The sequence below is a fragment of the Scleropages formosus genome, chromosome 12, assembly GCF_900964775.1.
Source record: "Scleropages formosus chromosome 12, fSclFor1.1, whole genome shotgun sequence".
Lineage (NCBI taxonomy): Eukaryota > Metazoa > Chordata > Actinopteri > Osteoglossiformes > Osteoglossidae > Scleropages > Scleropages formosus.
The window spans coordinates 4443223-4462573 of NC_041817.1; the positions used below are offsets into that span (position 1 = coordinate 4443223).

Sequence of the window (19351 nt, forward strand, 5' to 3'; positions counted from 1 at the left end):
AAATTTCTTATAAAATAAATCAGAGTTTGCTTTTCTCAAGAAAATCCAAATTCAGTTTTGGAGAAATCCATTTGGACGGACATGGAGACTTTAGTGAAGGTGAGATCCTGTGCTGTGCGCATATGAAGGAAAAAGGCAGGAAGAGTAAACTTATTCTGGGATTTGCTGCCCTCGCGTGGTAAATCTTTCCAGTTGCAGGCTACTGCCGTTTATTCTAACAGAACCAAACCATTACATTATCATTACATCACCTTTGGTTGTCTTTTATTTTCCTGTGATGCCGCCGTGTTTGACCTGCAGGACAGGGAATATGTCTTTGACTGTGGAGTAGAGATCCACAAAATCCTGGTCCACGGTGATGTGCTGTAATGAAAAAGAGAAGTTACGTGTAAAGTTAAACTTGAAGGCCCGAGGTGTTGCAGAGATATCACACATGAGGTTATTGAAATTGTGGCATACAGAGAAATCCAAAGACTCCATGGCAGAATCCGGATTGTTCTGCAGAGCCTTCAGCACTCCGTAACACCCAGCTGTCTGTATGGGGTTCCGAGACATCTTTGCCAGCACCGAGGGAAAGGAGAAAACGCCATGATGCTTTTTTCAAAGCAGAACTGAAAAGGCCACCAGACCAAAACTAGGCCATCCAAATGATCATTTCTGACACTGTCATATCATGTCACAAAATGGCTTTTAGGCAGCTGTCAGTTTGAAATATGAGCCTGGAATTCACCTGGTGTCCTCCCTCAACTGCTGCCTGCTTTTGTTTGTTTGTGTGTGTGTGTGTGTGTGTGTGTGTGTGTGTGTGTGTGTTTCTTACATTGAGTGTCATGATTGTTTTGTTTACTTTCAGGCCCATTGCAAAGCGGATTGCGCCTTCAGGGGGAATCCGATTGTTACTGAAACAAGAAAAAAACAACAAATGCCAAATAAGTGCTAAATGTGGCAGGCAGCCAGAGTACACTGTTGAATCAAACACTTACATCTGAGATGACGTAGTATCTTCCATTTCAGCCAGTTATGCCATTTCCTCTATTTTTTTCCTTAAAACACATCTAGGCTTTCGGCACGTTATCTGTCAAAGTATGTTTTTTATATTATACTATTATAATGACATACAATAATTATACATGTGCTATAGTATTATATAGTATTATTATTGTACCATATAATAATAAATAAATAAATAAATAAATGAATAATAAAGCCAATTTTGCAAAAGGATTTCCAGACAATGAACACAAACACAAAACACTGGTTTAGCAGGGCAATACTGGAAAATGAACAGTAAAAGGTGGTTTTGTAAAACAGAGTAGAAGAAATGTACAGGAGTGCCTCATTGAGATTGCTGGCATTTGTAGTATCTGATTGATTTACCTATGCTGTGACAGTTGTTACAGGAAGCCTATCTAAAACATGGTTTGGGAGCTTTAAAATGCTTCAAAATTTAAAAATCTATTTATTTTAGTTAATGAAAGCATAAACACAGTCTTACCCCCCAGAGTATTAGTCAGCTATGTTCATTAACAAGTCAATCACAGTGAACTCCTTAGATAACTAAACTAATTTGAACGGGAGCTCAGAAGGATTTTATAGCCTGAAGATGTGCAGTAATCACTGTCTGTTTTACATTAACACAATGAAAGATGCATGTTAATAAGTCATTAACAAAGTCTTTGTATGTTAAAAAAAAAATACAACTTCTTAGGGCTCCCAGACAATGAACGACTCTGCCTGTATTCACACACACACACACACATTTTCAGAACCGCTTGTCCCATACGGGGTCACGGGGAACCGGAGCCAACCCGGTAACACAGGGCGTAAGGCCGGAGGGGGAGGGGACACACCCAGGACGGGACGCCAGTCCGTCGCAAGGCACCCCAAGCGGGACTCGAACCCCAGACCCACCGGAGAGCAGGACTGTGGTCCAACCCACTGCGCCACCGCACCCCCTCTGCCTGTATTCATTTTTGGCCAAAAAAAGAAAACCATCCCATCCTGAAGGCATGGATTTCCAGAGTCTCTGTTGGCTCCAGGACCTTATGTTGAGCTTCTCCACAGTGTTGTTTGCTCTGAGGGCCTCTCCCAGTGCTATCGCCCCATCTAATGCCAGTCCGTTGCACGACAAGTCCAGCATCCTCAGAAATATGTTGGCCTGAAAATCACAAGGCGTATATACAGTTTTTCGGTCAGAGATTATTGTACATTTTTAAATACAGTGGCACAGCATTGAAAGTATAGTATCAACTTTTTATAGACAGCAGCTAAAATTTTTTAAAGCTATATGTTTATGGGGGGAAGGGGGGGCTGCAGTGGCGTGGTAGCGCAGTGGGTTGGATGGGGTCCTACTCTCTGGTGGGCCTGGGGTTCAAGTCCTGCTTGGGGTGCCTTGTGACGAACTGGTGTCCTGTCCTGGGTGTGTCCCCTCCTCCTCCTGTGTTGCCAGGTTAGGCTCTTGCTCCCTGTGACTCCATATGGAGCAAGTGGTTCAGACTGTGTGTGTGTGTGTGTCTTTGTTTATGGGGGGATGTGGTGGCGTGGCAGGTTTGGCCAGGTCCTGCTATGTGGTGGGTCTAGGGATTGAGTCCTGCTTGGGGTGCCTTGCAGTAGACTGGCATGGTGTGTGTGTATATGTTTATGAGGTATACAATTACTGTAATTGGTAATATGATTATAATTATTGCCTGAATAGGGGGCGCGGTGGCGCAGTGGGTTGGACCAGGTCCTGCTCTCTAGTGGGTCTGGGGTTCAAGTCCCGCTTGGGGTGCCTTGCGACGGACTGGCATCCCGTCCTGGGTGTGTCCCCTCCCCCTCCGGCCTTACACCCTGTGTTGCCGGGTAGGCTCCGGTTCCCCGTGACCCCATATGGGACAAGCAGTTCCGAAAATGTGTGTGTGTGTGTGTGTGTGTGTGTGTGTGTGTGTATTCCCTGAATTGCAAGCACCGAGTTTACGAGAACTTGAGGTCATGAATAGTTTCATTTCATACTCCTAATCTAGAAAACATTTCTTCTCATTTACGAAGTCTGAATTTTGATTTTAATTCGATATAATTTCAATAATCATGGCCCCTGTTTTGGACTCTCAAAACAATAAAAACTTTCTCAGTGAGTGTTAAGTCCATTTGCATTGTTTTCATTGTTTGTCTTTAGTGCTCTGTTTTTTGCTTGAAAGGTTGAATTAATGCATAGACAATGAATGTCATGTGTACTGTATGTGTTTTCTGTTAATGTTTAAGTGTACGGTATGTAATAACAAGCGCAGGTACACAGCCATAAAGTATTTTACAGTAATTCATGAAGGGAAACTGCCTTCTTGCATATATTATAACTAATGTTAACAACTGTGTCCACTTTAATGGCATTCATTTATAGCTTAGCATAAATGGCTGTAAATTTTATGGTTCAGGAAGGCATACTTTTTTATCACTGAAACACAGAAATTACATCTTTGATTTAAAAGGATTCAACTTGTGGAGGGTTTTTCGGGAACAAAATGCCTTTGAAAGATGGGGGAAAACTTTTTGTGTCCACTGTTAGATTCATAGACATAGGAGCATCAAAGTACAAATGCAAACAAATTTACAAAGTAATTACTAAGGAAAAACAGTCAGCGATTTTTGAATCAGACATGTTAAAATGACACAAATACAATAATGAAAACATAGTACAGTTCATTTCAGTGATCAGATGGAAAGTGGGTCTTTTTACCCCTAGGCCCTTGGCCAGTGTGATAGCGCCTTTCCCACGGATGCAGTTCCAGCTTAGATTGAAAGTTCTCAATCCTGTGTTCTCAGCTATGGCATTTCCAAGAAGCTTTCCTAAAAAAATTTAAACAGGCATTACATTCAGACTTTGAAACATTTAATCCCCATGATGCTTTCACAGACTGATGAAATGGATGGATTATGGGGCCCTTTGATTCAGTTGCAGACCTGAATGCCATAGAAAAAACAATAACAGCAACAGTAAAGATAATATAATAAAGCATAGCAAGATGGATTGATGTATTACTAGGGTCAGTCTTCAGAGACAGTAACCAATTTCTAAAAGACTGTAAATTCATATATAAAAAAATGATATTATGCATAATGGATTTAGGACTACTGTCAATTCTGAATGATTATATCAGTTATACATACACACATCTTTCCAGTGGTGCTCATCCTTACTGATAAGGCAATAGCATCTCATTGAATTTCCCAGATGTAATGTATTGTGTTGCTATTGTTAACCAGTGCAATGCTTTGTGTCTGGGAAGTCCTTCTCACAAATCCATCGCAGTGTAATTGATTTGGATTTAAATTCATGAACACTCAGGACCCTTTGTGTGTGGCTGTTTCCCTGAAGGTATTTCACTTGCATAGTTTGTTGTGGTGATCTGTGTTGCACTGCACACACGCACGCGCGCACTTTCAGAGCTGCTTGTCCCACACAGGGTCACAGAGCCTAATCCAGCAACACAGGGCATAAGGCTGGAAGGGGAGGGGACACACCCAGGATGGGACGCCAGTCCGCCACAAGGCACCCCTAGCGGGACTCGAACCCCAGACCCACCCGAGAGCAGGACTGCAGTCCAACCCACTGCGCCACCGCACCCCCTCTGTGTTGCACTGCAGGGTTTTGTAATAGATCTAATAGATCAGACACACTTTTTTTCCCACCCTAGCGGGCTTAAGTGAAAGTCCACTCACTCCAGACGTATGGGGGCACTTCAAACGCCAAACTGAAAATCAAAATGAGAACAGAATTGATTCCTATGAGAGCATTTATTTCATCTGCCACACACAGCATACACGAATATTAGTACGTTTCTTTATGGGGAACACTTCTCACAAAATAAAATATTTTATTTTACATTTATTGCCAGACCTACAGCCATAACATAAACATCCAAGTAATTACTTATTGATTGCTGTTGTTGAATTGTAATGATAAGGATAATAAGGATGTGTCATGATCACCACACAGCAGAGAGGCAACTGACCCAATTGCAGGTGCGCAGGCTTTATCCAAGGGATTGGCAAAATCTCATGGTCAAAAAGCAGCCAAAAATAGTCAAAGTCAGAAAACGAGCCATGGGTCAGGGAAACCGGGGAGACGAAGGCAAAAGGTAGACAGAACAGGGAACTCAGAGGAACTCAGAGGAACTCAGAGGAACTCAGAGGAACTCAGAGGAACTCAGAGGAACTCAGAGGAACTCAGAGGAACTCAGAGGAACTCAGAGGAACTCAGAGGAACTCAGAGGAACTCAGAGGAACAACAGTCAGGGTAGGCTGAACTGAGGTTCCACAAGCTGCTGTGTTCGGTGTAGCCCTTTATACCCCCATTCGTTGATCAGCCGCAGGTGTCTCTGAGTTGTGTGGGAGTGGGGACGTGACAGGATGTGTGTAATGAATGTGTGTAATTGTTTTTTTCTCTGTTATTTTGTAAATGGGAGAGCATTATAAAGAGAACATTTTACACATTTTACACTTTCTGCGAGTAAAGCCCTTACTACGGTTTACGTTCAGTACAGGTATTACTATCAACAGGCTTCCTGAGGCCTCTTAGCTATGAGGTCCAGTACACTCGTAACAGATTGGGTTATCTCTTTATTTCAGATGAGAAGCCTCCAGTCAGCAGCATGCGTTGTTCACCGAAGGATTTATATAGAGTGAAACAGTGAAAACTCACCATAACATGATTGCCATATGTCTGTGTTAAAGCGTTCTGTGTCACTGTGTGAGAAGAGCGTTCTATAAAAACAAATTGAATTGAATTGAATAAGTGGAGGCCAAAAACTTCAGTCACATAAGATGTGGGGCTGCGTTATTGAGAGGTTAATGAAAAACATGATTTTTTTTCAGTCAATCTTCCAATTACTGTGTGGAAGAAAGAAAAAAATGTTTTTATTAATTTTTCATTTATTAGATGTGCAGGAAATAGACTAATTATTGCAAAGGAAACATGACTGTGACAAATATAGTACTGCTAACTACTAATAATAGAATAACAGTACTAATAGTGATGAGTACTACTAATACTAATACATTTGGTGGGCGGGGGACGGGAGCCAATCATCATTTGTGTTACATCCAAATTTGTGTTACTGGGTGGCACACTGCTGAGTGGTTTCTGTCGTGCCCCCATTGGCTGACCCATCAGTGACACCTAATGCCACTTTAGGGAAACTACCGATAAAAAGCAGCCCTGGAAATTCTCACATGCAGAACCTCTGCAAAGAACAACTGCTGCCTGCCTTCGAATGTGTTTCCTGAGTTTTTAAGTTCTCCTGGATTTCCTGACCATTGCCTGTTACCTGACTACGAGTATTGTGTTTTCCCGAGTACAACGTTTGCCAATCGCCTGACCATCGCATGTCCTTTGACTACTCCTTTGCCTGCTCCTTGAAACATTAAAACCAGGAACCTGAGCTCTGCACTTGTGTCCGCTCCATCTGTACCACCGAGCCGACATGACAGAAGGTTCCGCCATGCACACGGATGCAGCAGAACTTGTCCAGATCCGCAGTGCGCTCGCGTCTCAGAGCGCTCTTCTCGGAGTGCACTATCAATCCCTTAAGTGGATTGAGGAAACACTTGACAGGCTGATCCATGCCCTCCATGATGGGGGTCTCCTTCAGATGGCAGAGGTGAGTGAGTCGACCACCTCCCCAGAAGAAAGCACTGCTGCAGCACCTCCGAGTACCCCGCCTCCGGGACCCCGTCTCGCTGCGCCAGAAAGGTATGATGGTATGCCAGAGCACTGCCTAGGCTTTTTAATACAGTGCGGTCTGGTGTTTGAAGGCTCTCCCCTTTTGTACCAATCTGACAAAGCTAAAATAGCCTCTTTGGTGTCACTGCTCACTGGTCCGGTACATACGTGGGCTACGGCGGGTTGGCACATGTGGCAGCGAACTACCTACGCCGCCTTTCGTAAGCAGTTTGAGGCGGTGTTCGATCCCCCGCTCGCCGGCCGTGCCTCCAGAGACCGCCTCCTTCATCTACAACAGGGGAATCGAACGGTGGCTGCATATGCCTTGGAATTCTGGACCCTGGCCGAACAAAGCGACTGGAACCCCTCTTCCTGCCTAGCCTGCTTCAGGAACGGACTCCAACCCTGGATCCAAGCCGAATTGATGTACCGCCGGAAGAATTGGACCCTCAGCCGCTTTGTGGAGACCGTGATCGCGATCGACAACCTTGGTCAGGAGCTGACCCTGCACTGTTGGACCGTTCTCCCACCCCAGGCTTCCCAAGGCGACGAGCCAGACCTGATGCACCTCGGACAGAGTCGGTTGGACCCTGAGGAGAGGGGGCGCCGAGTCCAGAACAACCTGGGCCTCTACTGCGGCACGTCCGGTCACGTTCACTCGGCCTGCCCAGTACGTCCCTATGAGGAAGCCGCCTGGGACCACAGGTAAGCCACTTGGGCTGGCCTGATCAACTGATGTTACTGATTCGCATAACCTGGGAGGGAGGTCAAGTACACGCTCGTGTGTTGGTGGACTCAGGGGCTGCTGACTGCTTTATGGATATAAAGTTCACGCAGACAAACCATGTCCCAGGTCAGGACTGTGATTTTAGGCTATGGGTCAATGCCCTGGATGGCCAACCCCTAGGGTCCAGTGTGGTGGATACCTGCACAATGCCCCTGTGGCTTAAAATCGGGGCATGTCACCATGAGGACCTGGTTTTTTTTTTAATCTAATCCAAGCCCCAGACACCCCCATAATTCTAGGTTTCTGTTGTATTTTTATTGTTTGAGTTGGTGTTGTTGGTGTTGTGTGGAAAGGTGTTTGTATTTGGTTGTCAACTTGTAATTGCTGATGAATGATTGGCATTGAGTTTAATTGTACAATTTGAAATGCGATTTATAGAACTGCCACTAGATGTCCATACGTTAATTACGTTCCTTGGTCTTTTGCGTAAATGCAAAAAGAAGTGGAAGAAGCGGGTACTGCCTCAGAGTGTACAAGTGGAGCGACGGATATTTGTTGGTATGTTAATTAAATGTAATGTTTTATTAGAAACCCAGGAGTCGGTCTCGTCATTTGCGAACTTGAAAAGCTGCAACGTGGTTCGTGACAACAACATTTTTTGGTGCCGAAACCCGGGAAGAGGCGAACTAAACGGATAGCTCGTTGCACCTAGCCGCGAAGTAAAAGGTGAAAGAGAAAATGTCGGACCGACTACAGAGGCTGAAACATAAACGCGGAGTTTTGCGGGCATCCGCAACGCAACTACTGCGGTCTCTAGAAGAAGAAACATGTAAGGACAGCGTGAATTGCGACCGCAGAGAGTTGTTGTCCATGCTCTCCATTAAGGAGGAGAATCTCCGCAAATTGGATAAAGACATAGAAGACGAATAGACGAGCTAGATGCAGATGTCGCGAAAACCGCAGACTATCAGGACCACATCAGTCTGTGGAAAACCCGTGCTGCCAGGCTGGTTGAACGTCAGACTGAAGCGGCGGAGGGAGTAAGGGCGGCCCGGCTAAGTGATGTGAGTAGGCATACAGACAGATTACCTAATAGATCATCGGTGAAATTACCGAAGCGGTCTATAAGTAAATTTAATGGAGAAGTATGTCTTTGGCAAGAGTTCTGGGATCAGTTTGAAACTGCCATCCATGAAAACAGAGAATTAAGCAAAACTGAGAAATTTGCTTACTTGAAGTCATACCTCGCTGGACCTGCTGCCCGAGCTGTTGCAGGATTAAAGACATCGGACAGCAATTATGACACAGCAGTTGATATGCTGAAGGAAAGATTTGGAAGAAAGGACCTTGTGGTGAGTGCGCACATGTCCAAATTATTGAAATTGACTCAAGTAAAGAAATCTTCCGACGTTGAAGCATTAAGACAACTGTATGACGAGTGTGAGGTACAGATCAGAAGTTTAGAATCCTTAGGTGTCATATCAGACACTTATGGAGGATTATTGTGCCCCATACTGCTTCAAATGATACCAGATGATCTTGCCCTTGAGTACACCCGCAAAATGAGTCCAGGTCATGAATGGAAGGTTCTTGAGCTTGTTACTTTTCTGCAACGGGAGGTTGAAAGTAGAGAGCGTGCGATGAACTTGACTAACACAGGAACCATAACCAAGGATGCACAGGCTTCTCACAAGCAACACTGTAAAGTAGATGTACGGAGCGAGACAAGGGTCAGAAGGGCAAATGTGCCTACAGCCGCAGCTCTCCACACAGGCAGTTCGACCGCACCTCTTACTTGTATATTCTGTGATAGCACAAGCCACAAATCAGAAGCGTGCACGGATGACACAGTGAACACCCGAAAAGAGAAATTAAAGAAAATGGGGAGGTGTTTTATTTGCCTACGACCACGACACATCGCAAAGGTTTGCAAAACAAAGGGTGTGTCATGCACTGCTTGTGACAGAAGACACCACGCTACATTGTGTGACAAGGCCAAACAAGCAGAAGCCCCCAATGACACTGAAGGTTCTACAGATGCACTAATTTCATCCGTTATGCCCCGTATTGCAAACACACACACGAAGGGTCAGAACACTCTGCTGTTGCAAACAGTGAGAGCATGGACTGAAGGACCCAGCGGACAGAAGGCGGTGCGCTGTTTAATGGATGGTGGGAGCCAACGAAGTTTCATCCACAAGAAGCAGATAAAGATTTTGGGTCTGCCAGTTCAAAGGAGGGAGACTCTAAAGTTGCATACCTTTGGTTCTGAGAACCCGGTAACGGCTGTGAGAAATGTTGTAAAATTAGTGCTGGAGAATGTCTGGAATAAGGAACAGAAAATAGAGATTGAAGCCATTGAGACACCGCAAGTGTGCACTGCAATTATGAAGGTGCCTGGTGAACACATTCGACACCAGCTAGAGAAGAGGGACCTACCACTAGCAGATGTCTCAGTCGATAGCAGGGAGGAGCCAGAAATATCCGTACTGATTGGCGCCGATTACTACTGGAGGATATTGTCAGGAAGAGTAGAGCGAATATCAGAAGCCCTAGTAGCTGTAGAAACAATATTTGGCTGGGCAGTACAGGGCCCAGTCTCTGCTTCAAATATGGGTGAGGTTGCTTGTATGAACATTGGAATAAGTGAATGCAATGAAGTCTCAAAGCAGCTGCGCATGTTCTGGGAATTGGATTCCCTTGGCATAACACAGGGAGATGGGGACAGCGCAGATGACCGCGAAGCTAGACAGAGCTTTGAGGAGTCAGTCAAATATATTAGAGGGCGATATGAGGTAGGGTTACTGTGGTAGCAAAATGCCCCACACCTCCCAGAAAATTTCAGAAATGCCCAGAAAAGACTCGATAGACTGCAAAGGAAACTGAAAACAGATGTAGTATTGTTCAAGAGATACAATGATGTCATTGAGGGTTATCTACAGCAGGGGGTGTGTGAAGATGTCCCAGAAGACAACTGTTCACAGGTGACGGAGGACAATGTGATGTATTACTTGCCCCATCATGCTGTTATCAGAGAAGACAAAATGACAACTAAACTGAGAGTGGTCTTTGATGCCTCCTCTCATGAGCGTGGCAATCCATCTCTTAACGATTGTTTACTGACCAGTCCAAACCTTAATCCAGACCTTTTAAGCATTTTAGTGAAATTTAGACTGCATCCAGTTGCATTCACAGCAGACATTACAAGGGCTTTCCTACAGATATCCATTGCAACGAAAGACAGAGATGCCTTAAGATTTTTATGGATAACAGGACCCCCTGACACTAAGAACACAAGGCCACGCAAGATGAGGATGACTTGTGTCGTGTTTGGGGTTTCTTCAAGTCCATTCCTGCTGGCAGCCACGATCCGGCATCATCTACAAGGGTACAGAAACAGCCATCCACATGCTGTTAACATTCTAGAAACCTGCCTTTATGTAGATGATCTGATTGCCAGCGCAGAGGATATCGACGAGGCTTATATGTTGACATCAGGAGCAAAGGAGATCTTGTCCACAGCCAGCATGAACTTGTGTAAGTGGACGACGAATTCTGCAGAACTGAAGGCTAAGTGGCTGAATGGTGGATTTGAATGTATGCCAGAACCTGAAGCACATGGTTGCGTGCTAAAGGTGCTTGGGTTGGTGTGGAGGCCAGATAGTGATGATTTTGTCATTGACCTTAGACAACTGATGAGCATCTTAAAGGAGCAGGGTAACACGAAAAGAAGCGTCCTAAAATCATCAGCTAGAATATTCGATCCCATAGGTTTCCTGGCACCATTCACTATACGAGTTAAGTGCCTTTTCCAAGACATGTGGCAAAGGGGCTTAGGATGGGACGAGGAGCTGCCAGAAGACCTCAGTCATGAGTGGCAACAATGGTGCATGGAGCTCCCACAGCTGCATCAGATTGCCATTCCGAGGTGGTACAGAGTGAGCGACTGGCAGAATGCGCAATCCCCACTTCTTCATATCTTCAGTGATGCCAGTGAAAGGGCATATGGAGCAGTTGCATACTTCCAAGGACGAACTAAGGATGGAAGAACTGTCACCAGTTTTGTTGCATCCAAATCGAGAGTGGCTCCCATAAAGAAACTAACTCTACCACGTTTGGAGTTGATGGGAGCTTTAGTTGGAGCTAGAGTAGGGAGCAACTTGTTAAAGATTCTGAACATGATGCCATCCCAGCTTTGTTTGTGGTCAGATTCCATGATAGTTATTCAGTGGATTCGTGGCTCAGCACAAAAATGGAAGCAGTTCGTTGCGAACAGAGTCACAGAAATACAGTCACTGACAGCACCAGAATCATGGTCACATTGTTGTGGTAAGCTCAACCCAGCAGACCTCATCACAAGAGGACAGACAACATCCAAGCTGAAAGGAGATGGGTTGTGGTGGTCAGGTCCACCTTTCCTAACATCACCAACACAACCAGAATCAACAGTGGAAGGGTGTTCTGAGGAAGAATTGAAGTCTGAGATGAAGCCATGTCAAGTGACAGTCCAGCTTAGCAACACTGAAGTGACTCAGTCTGAACCACTACTACAACTAGAAGCATTCAGTAAGCTTACCACTGTTTTAAGAGTCACTGCTTGGATCAGACGATTTGTCCATAACTGTCGTGCTCAAGACAAGAAACGAGGAGACCTCACAGCAGAGGAGCTGTCAGAAGCTGAAAGATTGTGGATTCAGGAGGCACAAGGCAAGGTGTTTGCCAGAGAAATAAATGAATTGAAGACAGGGCAGAATATTCACAAGGACTCAAAAATCAGAGACCTTAACCCTTTCCTTGGTGAGTATGGAGTAATATGTGTGGGAGGAAGGTTGCAACAGTCAAGACTGAGTGAAAGAGAGCAGCATCCATGGCTGCTACCTACCAACCACCGACTGTCTGACATGCTGGTTATGTGTTGCCACAACAAGGTAATGCATTCAGGGGTCAGGGACACATTGGTCCAGCTGAGAGAAAGATACTGGATCCCAGGTGCCAGACGGAAGGTAAAGAAGATCATATCTGCCTGCATGATCTGCAAAAGGTTCATAGCAACCCCAGCTCAGCAGGTGACTGCACCCCTACCAAGGGACAGGATTGTTGAAGCGCCTCCATTTGAAATTACAGGCATTGGCTTTGCTGGCCCTCTTTATGTGAAAACTCGGACCACCGTAGAAAAGGCATACATTGCATTGTTCACTTGTGCTGTGACACGAGCGGTACACTTAGAGTTGGTGTCAGACTTGTCCACAGAAAAATTCCTCCTGGCTCTAAAAAGGTTCGTGTCCAGGCGTGGCCTCTGCAGAGTCATCTACTCAGACAATGCTCAAACCTTCAAAAGGGCTGATCATGATCTCAGAGAACTCTGGGCAGCAATTAAAGAGCCTGAGCTTCAGGAATATTTTTCCTCAAACGGCATCAGGTGGAAGTTCATTGCAGAAAGAACACCTTGGTGGGGTGGATTCTGGGAATGGTTAATCCGATCAGTGAAAACAAGCCTGAAAAGAGTGATGGGGAGAGCTTCACTGAGTTTTGAAGAATTGTCTTCGTTGTTGACAGAGGTGGAGGCTATAGTCAATTCAAGGCCACTCACATTTGTGTACAGTGAGTTGGAAGAGCCTCAACCGTTGACACCCGCACATTTTCTTGTTGGGAAAAGACTTACTTCTTTACCACCAAAGTCTTTCCACATTGAGAGTCAAGCCACCAACATTGGCAAAGAGGAACTCACACGAAGATAGAAATATCGTCAGAGGCTTCTGAATGAGTACTGGAAGCGATGGAGAACGGAGTATCTGTTAGACTTGAAGTCTGCACATGCCAATAAGATACCCCCTTCTACTCCGCTAAAGGAAGGAGATCTGGTCTTGGTTGGAGACGACCGAATGCCACGACAGATCTGGAAAACTGGGATAATAAAGGAACTGATCCCAGGCAGAGATGGACGTGTGAGGTCGTGCACTGTGCATCTTCCAGCTGGGACTGTGTTGAGAAGACCTGTTCAGCGTTTATATCCTTTAGAAATTTGATGGTGTTACGGTCTTCATGGGGGGGAGGATGTTGTATTTTTATTGTTTGAGTTGGTGTTGTGTGGAAAGGTGTTGTTTGTATTTGGTTGTCAACTTGTAATTGCTGATGAATGATTGGCATTGAGTTTAATTGTACAATTTGAAATGCGATTTATAGAACTGCCACTAGATGTCCATACGTTAATTACGTTCCTTGGTCTTTTGCGTAAATGCAAAAAGAAGTGGAAGAAGCGGGTACTGCCTCAGAGTGTACAAGTGGAGCGACGGATATTTGTTGGTATGTTAATTAAATGTAATGTTTTATTAGAAACCCAGGAGTCCGTCTCGTCATTTGCGAACTTGAAAAGCTGCAACGTGGTTCATGACAACAACAGTTTCTCCTGGCTGGTCCGACATGACCCAGCGTTCCGATGGAGTACAGGAGAGCTGGTGTCCTAGGGTGATGGTTGTCAACAGTCGTGCCTGCTACTACCATGCCGGGCTACATCGGTAGAAGGGGTCGCAGGGCTTCCTCCAGTAGATGTCCCGTGAGAATACAAGGATCTACAGGAGGTTTTCAGTAAGACCCGAGCAGATGAACTACCACCTCATAGGCCGTGGGATTGCGCAATAGACTTGTTGCCAGGAAGAACCCCTCCTATAGGCCGTGTGTATCCCCTGTCCTTGCCTGAACAGCAAGCGGGAATCATCAGGCCCTCAACCTCACCTGCCTTTGCCGGGTTTTTCTTTGTTGGTAAGAAGGATGGGTGTCTCTGTCTCTGTATAGATTATCGAGGTTTGAACGCTATAACAGTCCGTTATCCTCACCCCTTACCCCTGATCACAGCCGCCTTGGAAAGGATCCATGGAGCCACAATTGTCACCAAGTTAGATCTCAGGAGTGCTTATAACCCCATCCGCATCCATGACGGGGACGAGTGGAAGACGGCGTTTAGCACCTCCCTGGGACAGTATGAATACTTGGTAATGCCTTTTGGTTTAACGAATGGTCCCTCAGTATTCCAGGCGTTTGTAAACCATGCCCTAGGAGACTTCATCAACTGCTTTGTGCTGGTGTACCTGAATGGCATCTTGCTCTTCTCCCGCACCCGAGAGGAACACATCAAACAAGTAAGAGCTGTACTGCGGCGACTTCTCAGCCACCGGTTGTAGGTGAAAGAGGAGAAATGTCTATTCCACCAAACCCACATATCCTTCTTGGGATATATTCTGAGCCTGGACAGGGTGGCTATGGACCCCCAGAAAGGTAGTGTGGTTATTAATTGGCCCAGACCCATCATGGTGAAGGCACTCCAACGTTTCCTAGCTTTTTCAAATTTTTATCGATGTTTCATTAGAGGTTTTAGCACCATTGCAGCCCCACTCAGAGCTCTGACCGCCTCCAATGGACCTCGATTACCCTGGAGCGACACCGCAGAGAAGGCCTTCCAGGACCCGAAGGACCCCTTCACCTTGGCCTAATGCTGAAACACCCCGAACCCACTTTGCCATTTGTGGTCGAGGTGATGCTTCACAGGTGGGAATAGAAGCAGTTTTATCCCAACGACAGGGGACCCCACCTAAACTATTCCCCTGCGCCTGCTTCTCACGTAAGTTGTCACCGGCTGAACGCAACTCCTTGAAACATTAAAACCTGGAACCTGAGCTCTACATTTGTGTCCACTCCATCTGTACCACCGAGCCGACATGACACGTTCCAGAAAGATTTTACAAAAAGTTTCTACTTTCCTGTTAAACCACCTCTCATATCCCTTTCTGGATGATGCTATTGCACATGGGCTAATTAGTGTTACATACTTGGTACGGAAATGTATTTTAATGCTATGGTCTGCACCTGATGTCCCACCTGTAAATATGTGAATGATGAAAGTGTTTTAAATTTCTTCTTGTTATTAAAAAAAAAAACATTTGATCTGCATCACAATTCAAAAGCATTCGGGAACATCTAGACACCCTTCTGAAATTTAGAAGAAAATGATCATACTGGGGGGGAGGGGTCATGGTGACACAGTGGGCTTGGCCTGTGCCTGCTGTCTTGTGGGTCTGGGGTTCAAGTCCCGCTTGGGGTGCCTTGTAATGGACTGGTGTCCCTTCCTGGGTGTGTCCCCTCCCCCTCCAGCCCTGCACCCTGTGCTGCTGGGCTAGGCCCCAGCTCGCCACAGCCCCGCTCAGGACAAGCGGCTTCAGACAGTGTGTGTGTGTGTGTGTGTGTGTGTGTGTTTGTTTGTTTGTGTGTATATGATTGTACCTGTGAAACATACTGTTCCTTGAAACAAAATGAGATACATTTAACTGCCTTCTCATGAGGATTTGGGAAATCATTTTGAGTTTTCCCCAGCATGGCAAATAGGTGTTTTGTTTACGGACTTTCTCTGCAAAACCACCTATACCACAGCTTGTAATGCTTTTGTCGTGGAAGGTCTTGTGACAGCAAGGGTTGTGTTTGTTCTGTGTGGTGGCTGGAGGGCTGAGGTCCTACCTGCCATATTACCAAGTCGGTTGAGACTCAGGTCCAGGACCTGTAGCTTCTGATTGCTGGTGAGTGCCTTGGCCAGGCTTTTGCTTGCGCTGTCGCCAATGTTGTTGGCAGAGAGGGACAAGCAGACCAGGACGGTGTTCTCCAAAAGCATGTTGGAGATGGCATCAGCTCCTGCATCTCCCAGCTGATTTTCTGACAGGTCAATGTCTGCAAGAAAAAAAAAAAAGACTGAACAGGGCAGACAGCCCTGTTCTGTTCCCAGGGGCCTTTACTGTCTAGTGCTTCTTAATGAAAATAGTCTGCCTTCAACCATTTCAACGAATTCGGTGGGAATCAGATCCAGTTGAACCATGAATAAAGTAAGTAACCGAATGGCTGAACAAGTGGTCTTTTTAACCTGGACGTGACAGGTACATGTGCATGTGAGAGGACTCACAAAGCAACAGTTTGAAGCTGATCCTGTGAAATATCCAACTGTGTAAAGAGGTGACTTTGTCTGTTTTGCTGAAAGAACAACTAACATCTCTTTCAAAGTTCCACAAAGCATTCTTTTTAATTAGTCCTGTCTGCCATAAAAACTGTGTTACGGTGCCACAAACAATTCAGCTCATTAGGAAGAAAACCACGAGACACGATATTCAGGTAGATGCCTGGGTATGTCTGCCCTGACATAGAAGCACCAGAGATGAGCGCCCAGCAGGTAAACAACTGCTGATCCTCAAAGAAAACAACAAGCAAAGATGAGATCAATGGTGCTGTCATCTGATGTGAAGCAGTCGCTGCTCTCCAAACAGTGACAGATGGAGGCGGGTGCAGGGAGAGCTGCTGCCTATGTGCCAGGCACCTGTGATGTAACAGTTCTCTCTCAACATCTCCGCCATGGCCACCCCGCCCGTCCCCTCCATCCAATTATCCCTCAGGTTCAGCTTCAGAATGGAGGTGTTGGTTACCAAGGGAACTGCCAGCGCTCTGGTACCCTGCAGAAGAATTTTGCGGTGTGAAGTTGGTTGTGCTGTGCAGGGACATAGTTTCCCGACAAGAATGGAAGCACTTCTTAGGGACCTCCGAACCATCTTTATGTGGGAGGGTCCCTCTGAAGACCATCTGATTTTTTTCAAGAGGGACTTCTGTAACTCAACTGCCCTCACCAATTCATCATAGACCAAAGGCCTCAAAGCAGCATCAGATCTTCAGTCTGAGAGAGTTCATGGCCTCACAGTTAATACTGGAATGGAACCCCTCCCCTCCCCTTTCCTTCTTTGGCTAAGTGCATGAAACCTTCCCTAGACCCAAAGATGTTAGTCAAAGGATTAAAATCGTAGAAAGAAGAAAAGCAATTTCTAACCTGGTGTAAGAGCTCTCACCTGGGGCCCCAGTCCATGGTGCATCATGGTTAATTCGCTGGCATGCATGTGACGCAGGAAGTAGGACACTGGGACTACCCCAAAGCCTTTACAAGCAGACTTATAGCACTCCTGTCCAGATGGGTCATAGGACTTCTGCACATCTTCAAAGACATCCAAAAGAGACCCCCCCATCCCCCATTACTGCTTCAGATTATTTAGATGAAGTAAAATATAGCTTGAACAATTTTCCACATGATCGGCGGGGGCTGAAGTACCAGGGTGCCCTTTACTGGGCAAAGAAATAATAAAAATAATAATTTCTCTCTACAAAAAACATAAAAACAAAGAGTAGAGTATTTTAATTGCGGGACAAGTTTTTGTAAAACTGTTTGCACAGTTATGAGGGCTCCTCCCAGCATTTTGCAAAAAAAAAAAAAAAGATTAAGAACAACCAGGATCAGAACAGTTATTCAAAAGTGTGACTCATGTCTGCTCGTGATTTTGCTCCACGGTAACTAGGATCCGTGCTTGGTGCATGCTACTTTTCCTACACCTTTTTTACCCCCAAGTGAGTCACCCACTGCTTTTAATAAAAAGAGCAAGCTGTGCTACCCTCCAGCTCCAGGTCTGTGTCATAGTCCTCATCTGAAGCAGTGTCATCCCTGTCTGGATCCATCCCCGGGTCAAGTTCTGCATGAACCACCTTGTCTGGCCCCATGCCAGCTCCAGCCTCTGCTACATGTGCATGTTGGCTCCGTGGTCCAGTTGATGAGAAATGAGCGCTTACGTTATGTCTTAAAACCATCTGTAGGAGAAAGATGCATGTTGAGGTTTGTCTGCTTGTAATGAATGAACACTGAGCCATCCAGTACAACTGGTTTCTAAAATTAATTCTAACATTTGGATTCCATTTTGGCTAGCACAATGAAAGAAGGTGAAAATGTTTTATTTTGACCTCAGCAGGTATTTGAGTCAGGGACAGCACATTCCAGGTTTAAAAACCCAAATTAAAGACATAATTTGAAATGAAATAAATTTACACATAATCATTGCCTCATTTATATCCTTTCTGCCTCCAACATTTCTTTTGCATTGTTAAACCCCATTGCATCATTATCTTACCTTTAATTAACCTTCAACGTGGTTTAGCTATTGCACCTTACTTAGTTGATGCTTTTTCCAGAGTGACTTACACAAGCTAATTCTTGTGATTTACATATTGACAGAGCTGAGTAATTTTTGCTGTATCAGTCAATTTTATGTACCATGAAAAAGGGTACTACAGGAGGAGGCTGAGTTTGAACCTGGGACCTTTGAGGCCATGGCAACAGCTCTAACTGCTTTGCCACTACCACCGATGAAGTCTGTGATGTGTGATATGGACTGGCTCACCTGGTGGTCAACACTACCCCTGCTGTGCTCTTTCCGTGGCCGGCTCAGGGGCCTGCATTCAATCCCTCCCACACGGTCGCTCCCTCCAAACAGCTCGTCCTCCATTTCTGTGCAGCTGTCTTCTAGCACGAAGGGCAGCAGGGGTTCCTTTACCAGCTTCTTGCCGATAACCATGGTTTCAGCCAAACATACACCCACACTTAAGTGAAAGAGGGTTGTCTCCAACTCAGTTGCTCTCAAAAACAGCTTAGTGTTAAATTCCAATGTGGTGCCGATCTGTTGTGTCAATAAAATGTGAGAACTCCAGTGATCCTACTGGTTCTATGTGTAAATTAGTGCAGCAGAGTTTTGTGCAGTTTGCACATTGTACTCTGGACCAACCTATCACGCTTAATGCAAGACGTTTCCCTCACACACACACAGGATGAAAGAGTGGCACTTGGATTAACAAACTGGTGTGGAACACACGTTGGTTAGTCCTTCATCTTCCAATCAGCAAGAGCCATGGGACAATAGGGTTGGACTGTGCTCAGATGATTAATTTTTGTTGTTGTGTTGCCATGGAGCTATGCTGTTGGTCCCATGCTTGGAGTCCTTTACTGGAGGAAGTTAGAGCACAGTAAAGTGCTGGGTGGTAGCAAAGAAGCATTGATTGGGACCATTGTGCATATGTTGAGGTATTGTCTG

General features: G+C 45.5%; 1 protein-coding gene across 1 annotated transcript; it reads right to left on the minus strand.

Moving 5' to 3' along the window:
- Positions 1–264: 264 nt before the first annotated feature.
- On the minus strand, positions 265–18838 carry lrrc74b (leucine rich repeat containing 74B). The gene is made up of 10 exons (XM_018740503.2): positions 18665–18838; positions 17885–18077; positions 17291–17433; positions 16771–16903; positions 15927–16133; positions 3710–3819; positions 2040–2155; positions 818–896; positions 460–555; positions 265–363 (listed from the first exon to the last, which is right to left on the minus strand). Exons 1-10 carry the CDS (start codon positions 18836–18838, stop codon positions 265–267), a joined length of 1350 nt encoding a protein of 449 aa, XP_018596019.1.
- Positions 18839–19351: the final 513 nt, after the last annotated feature.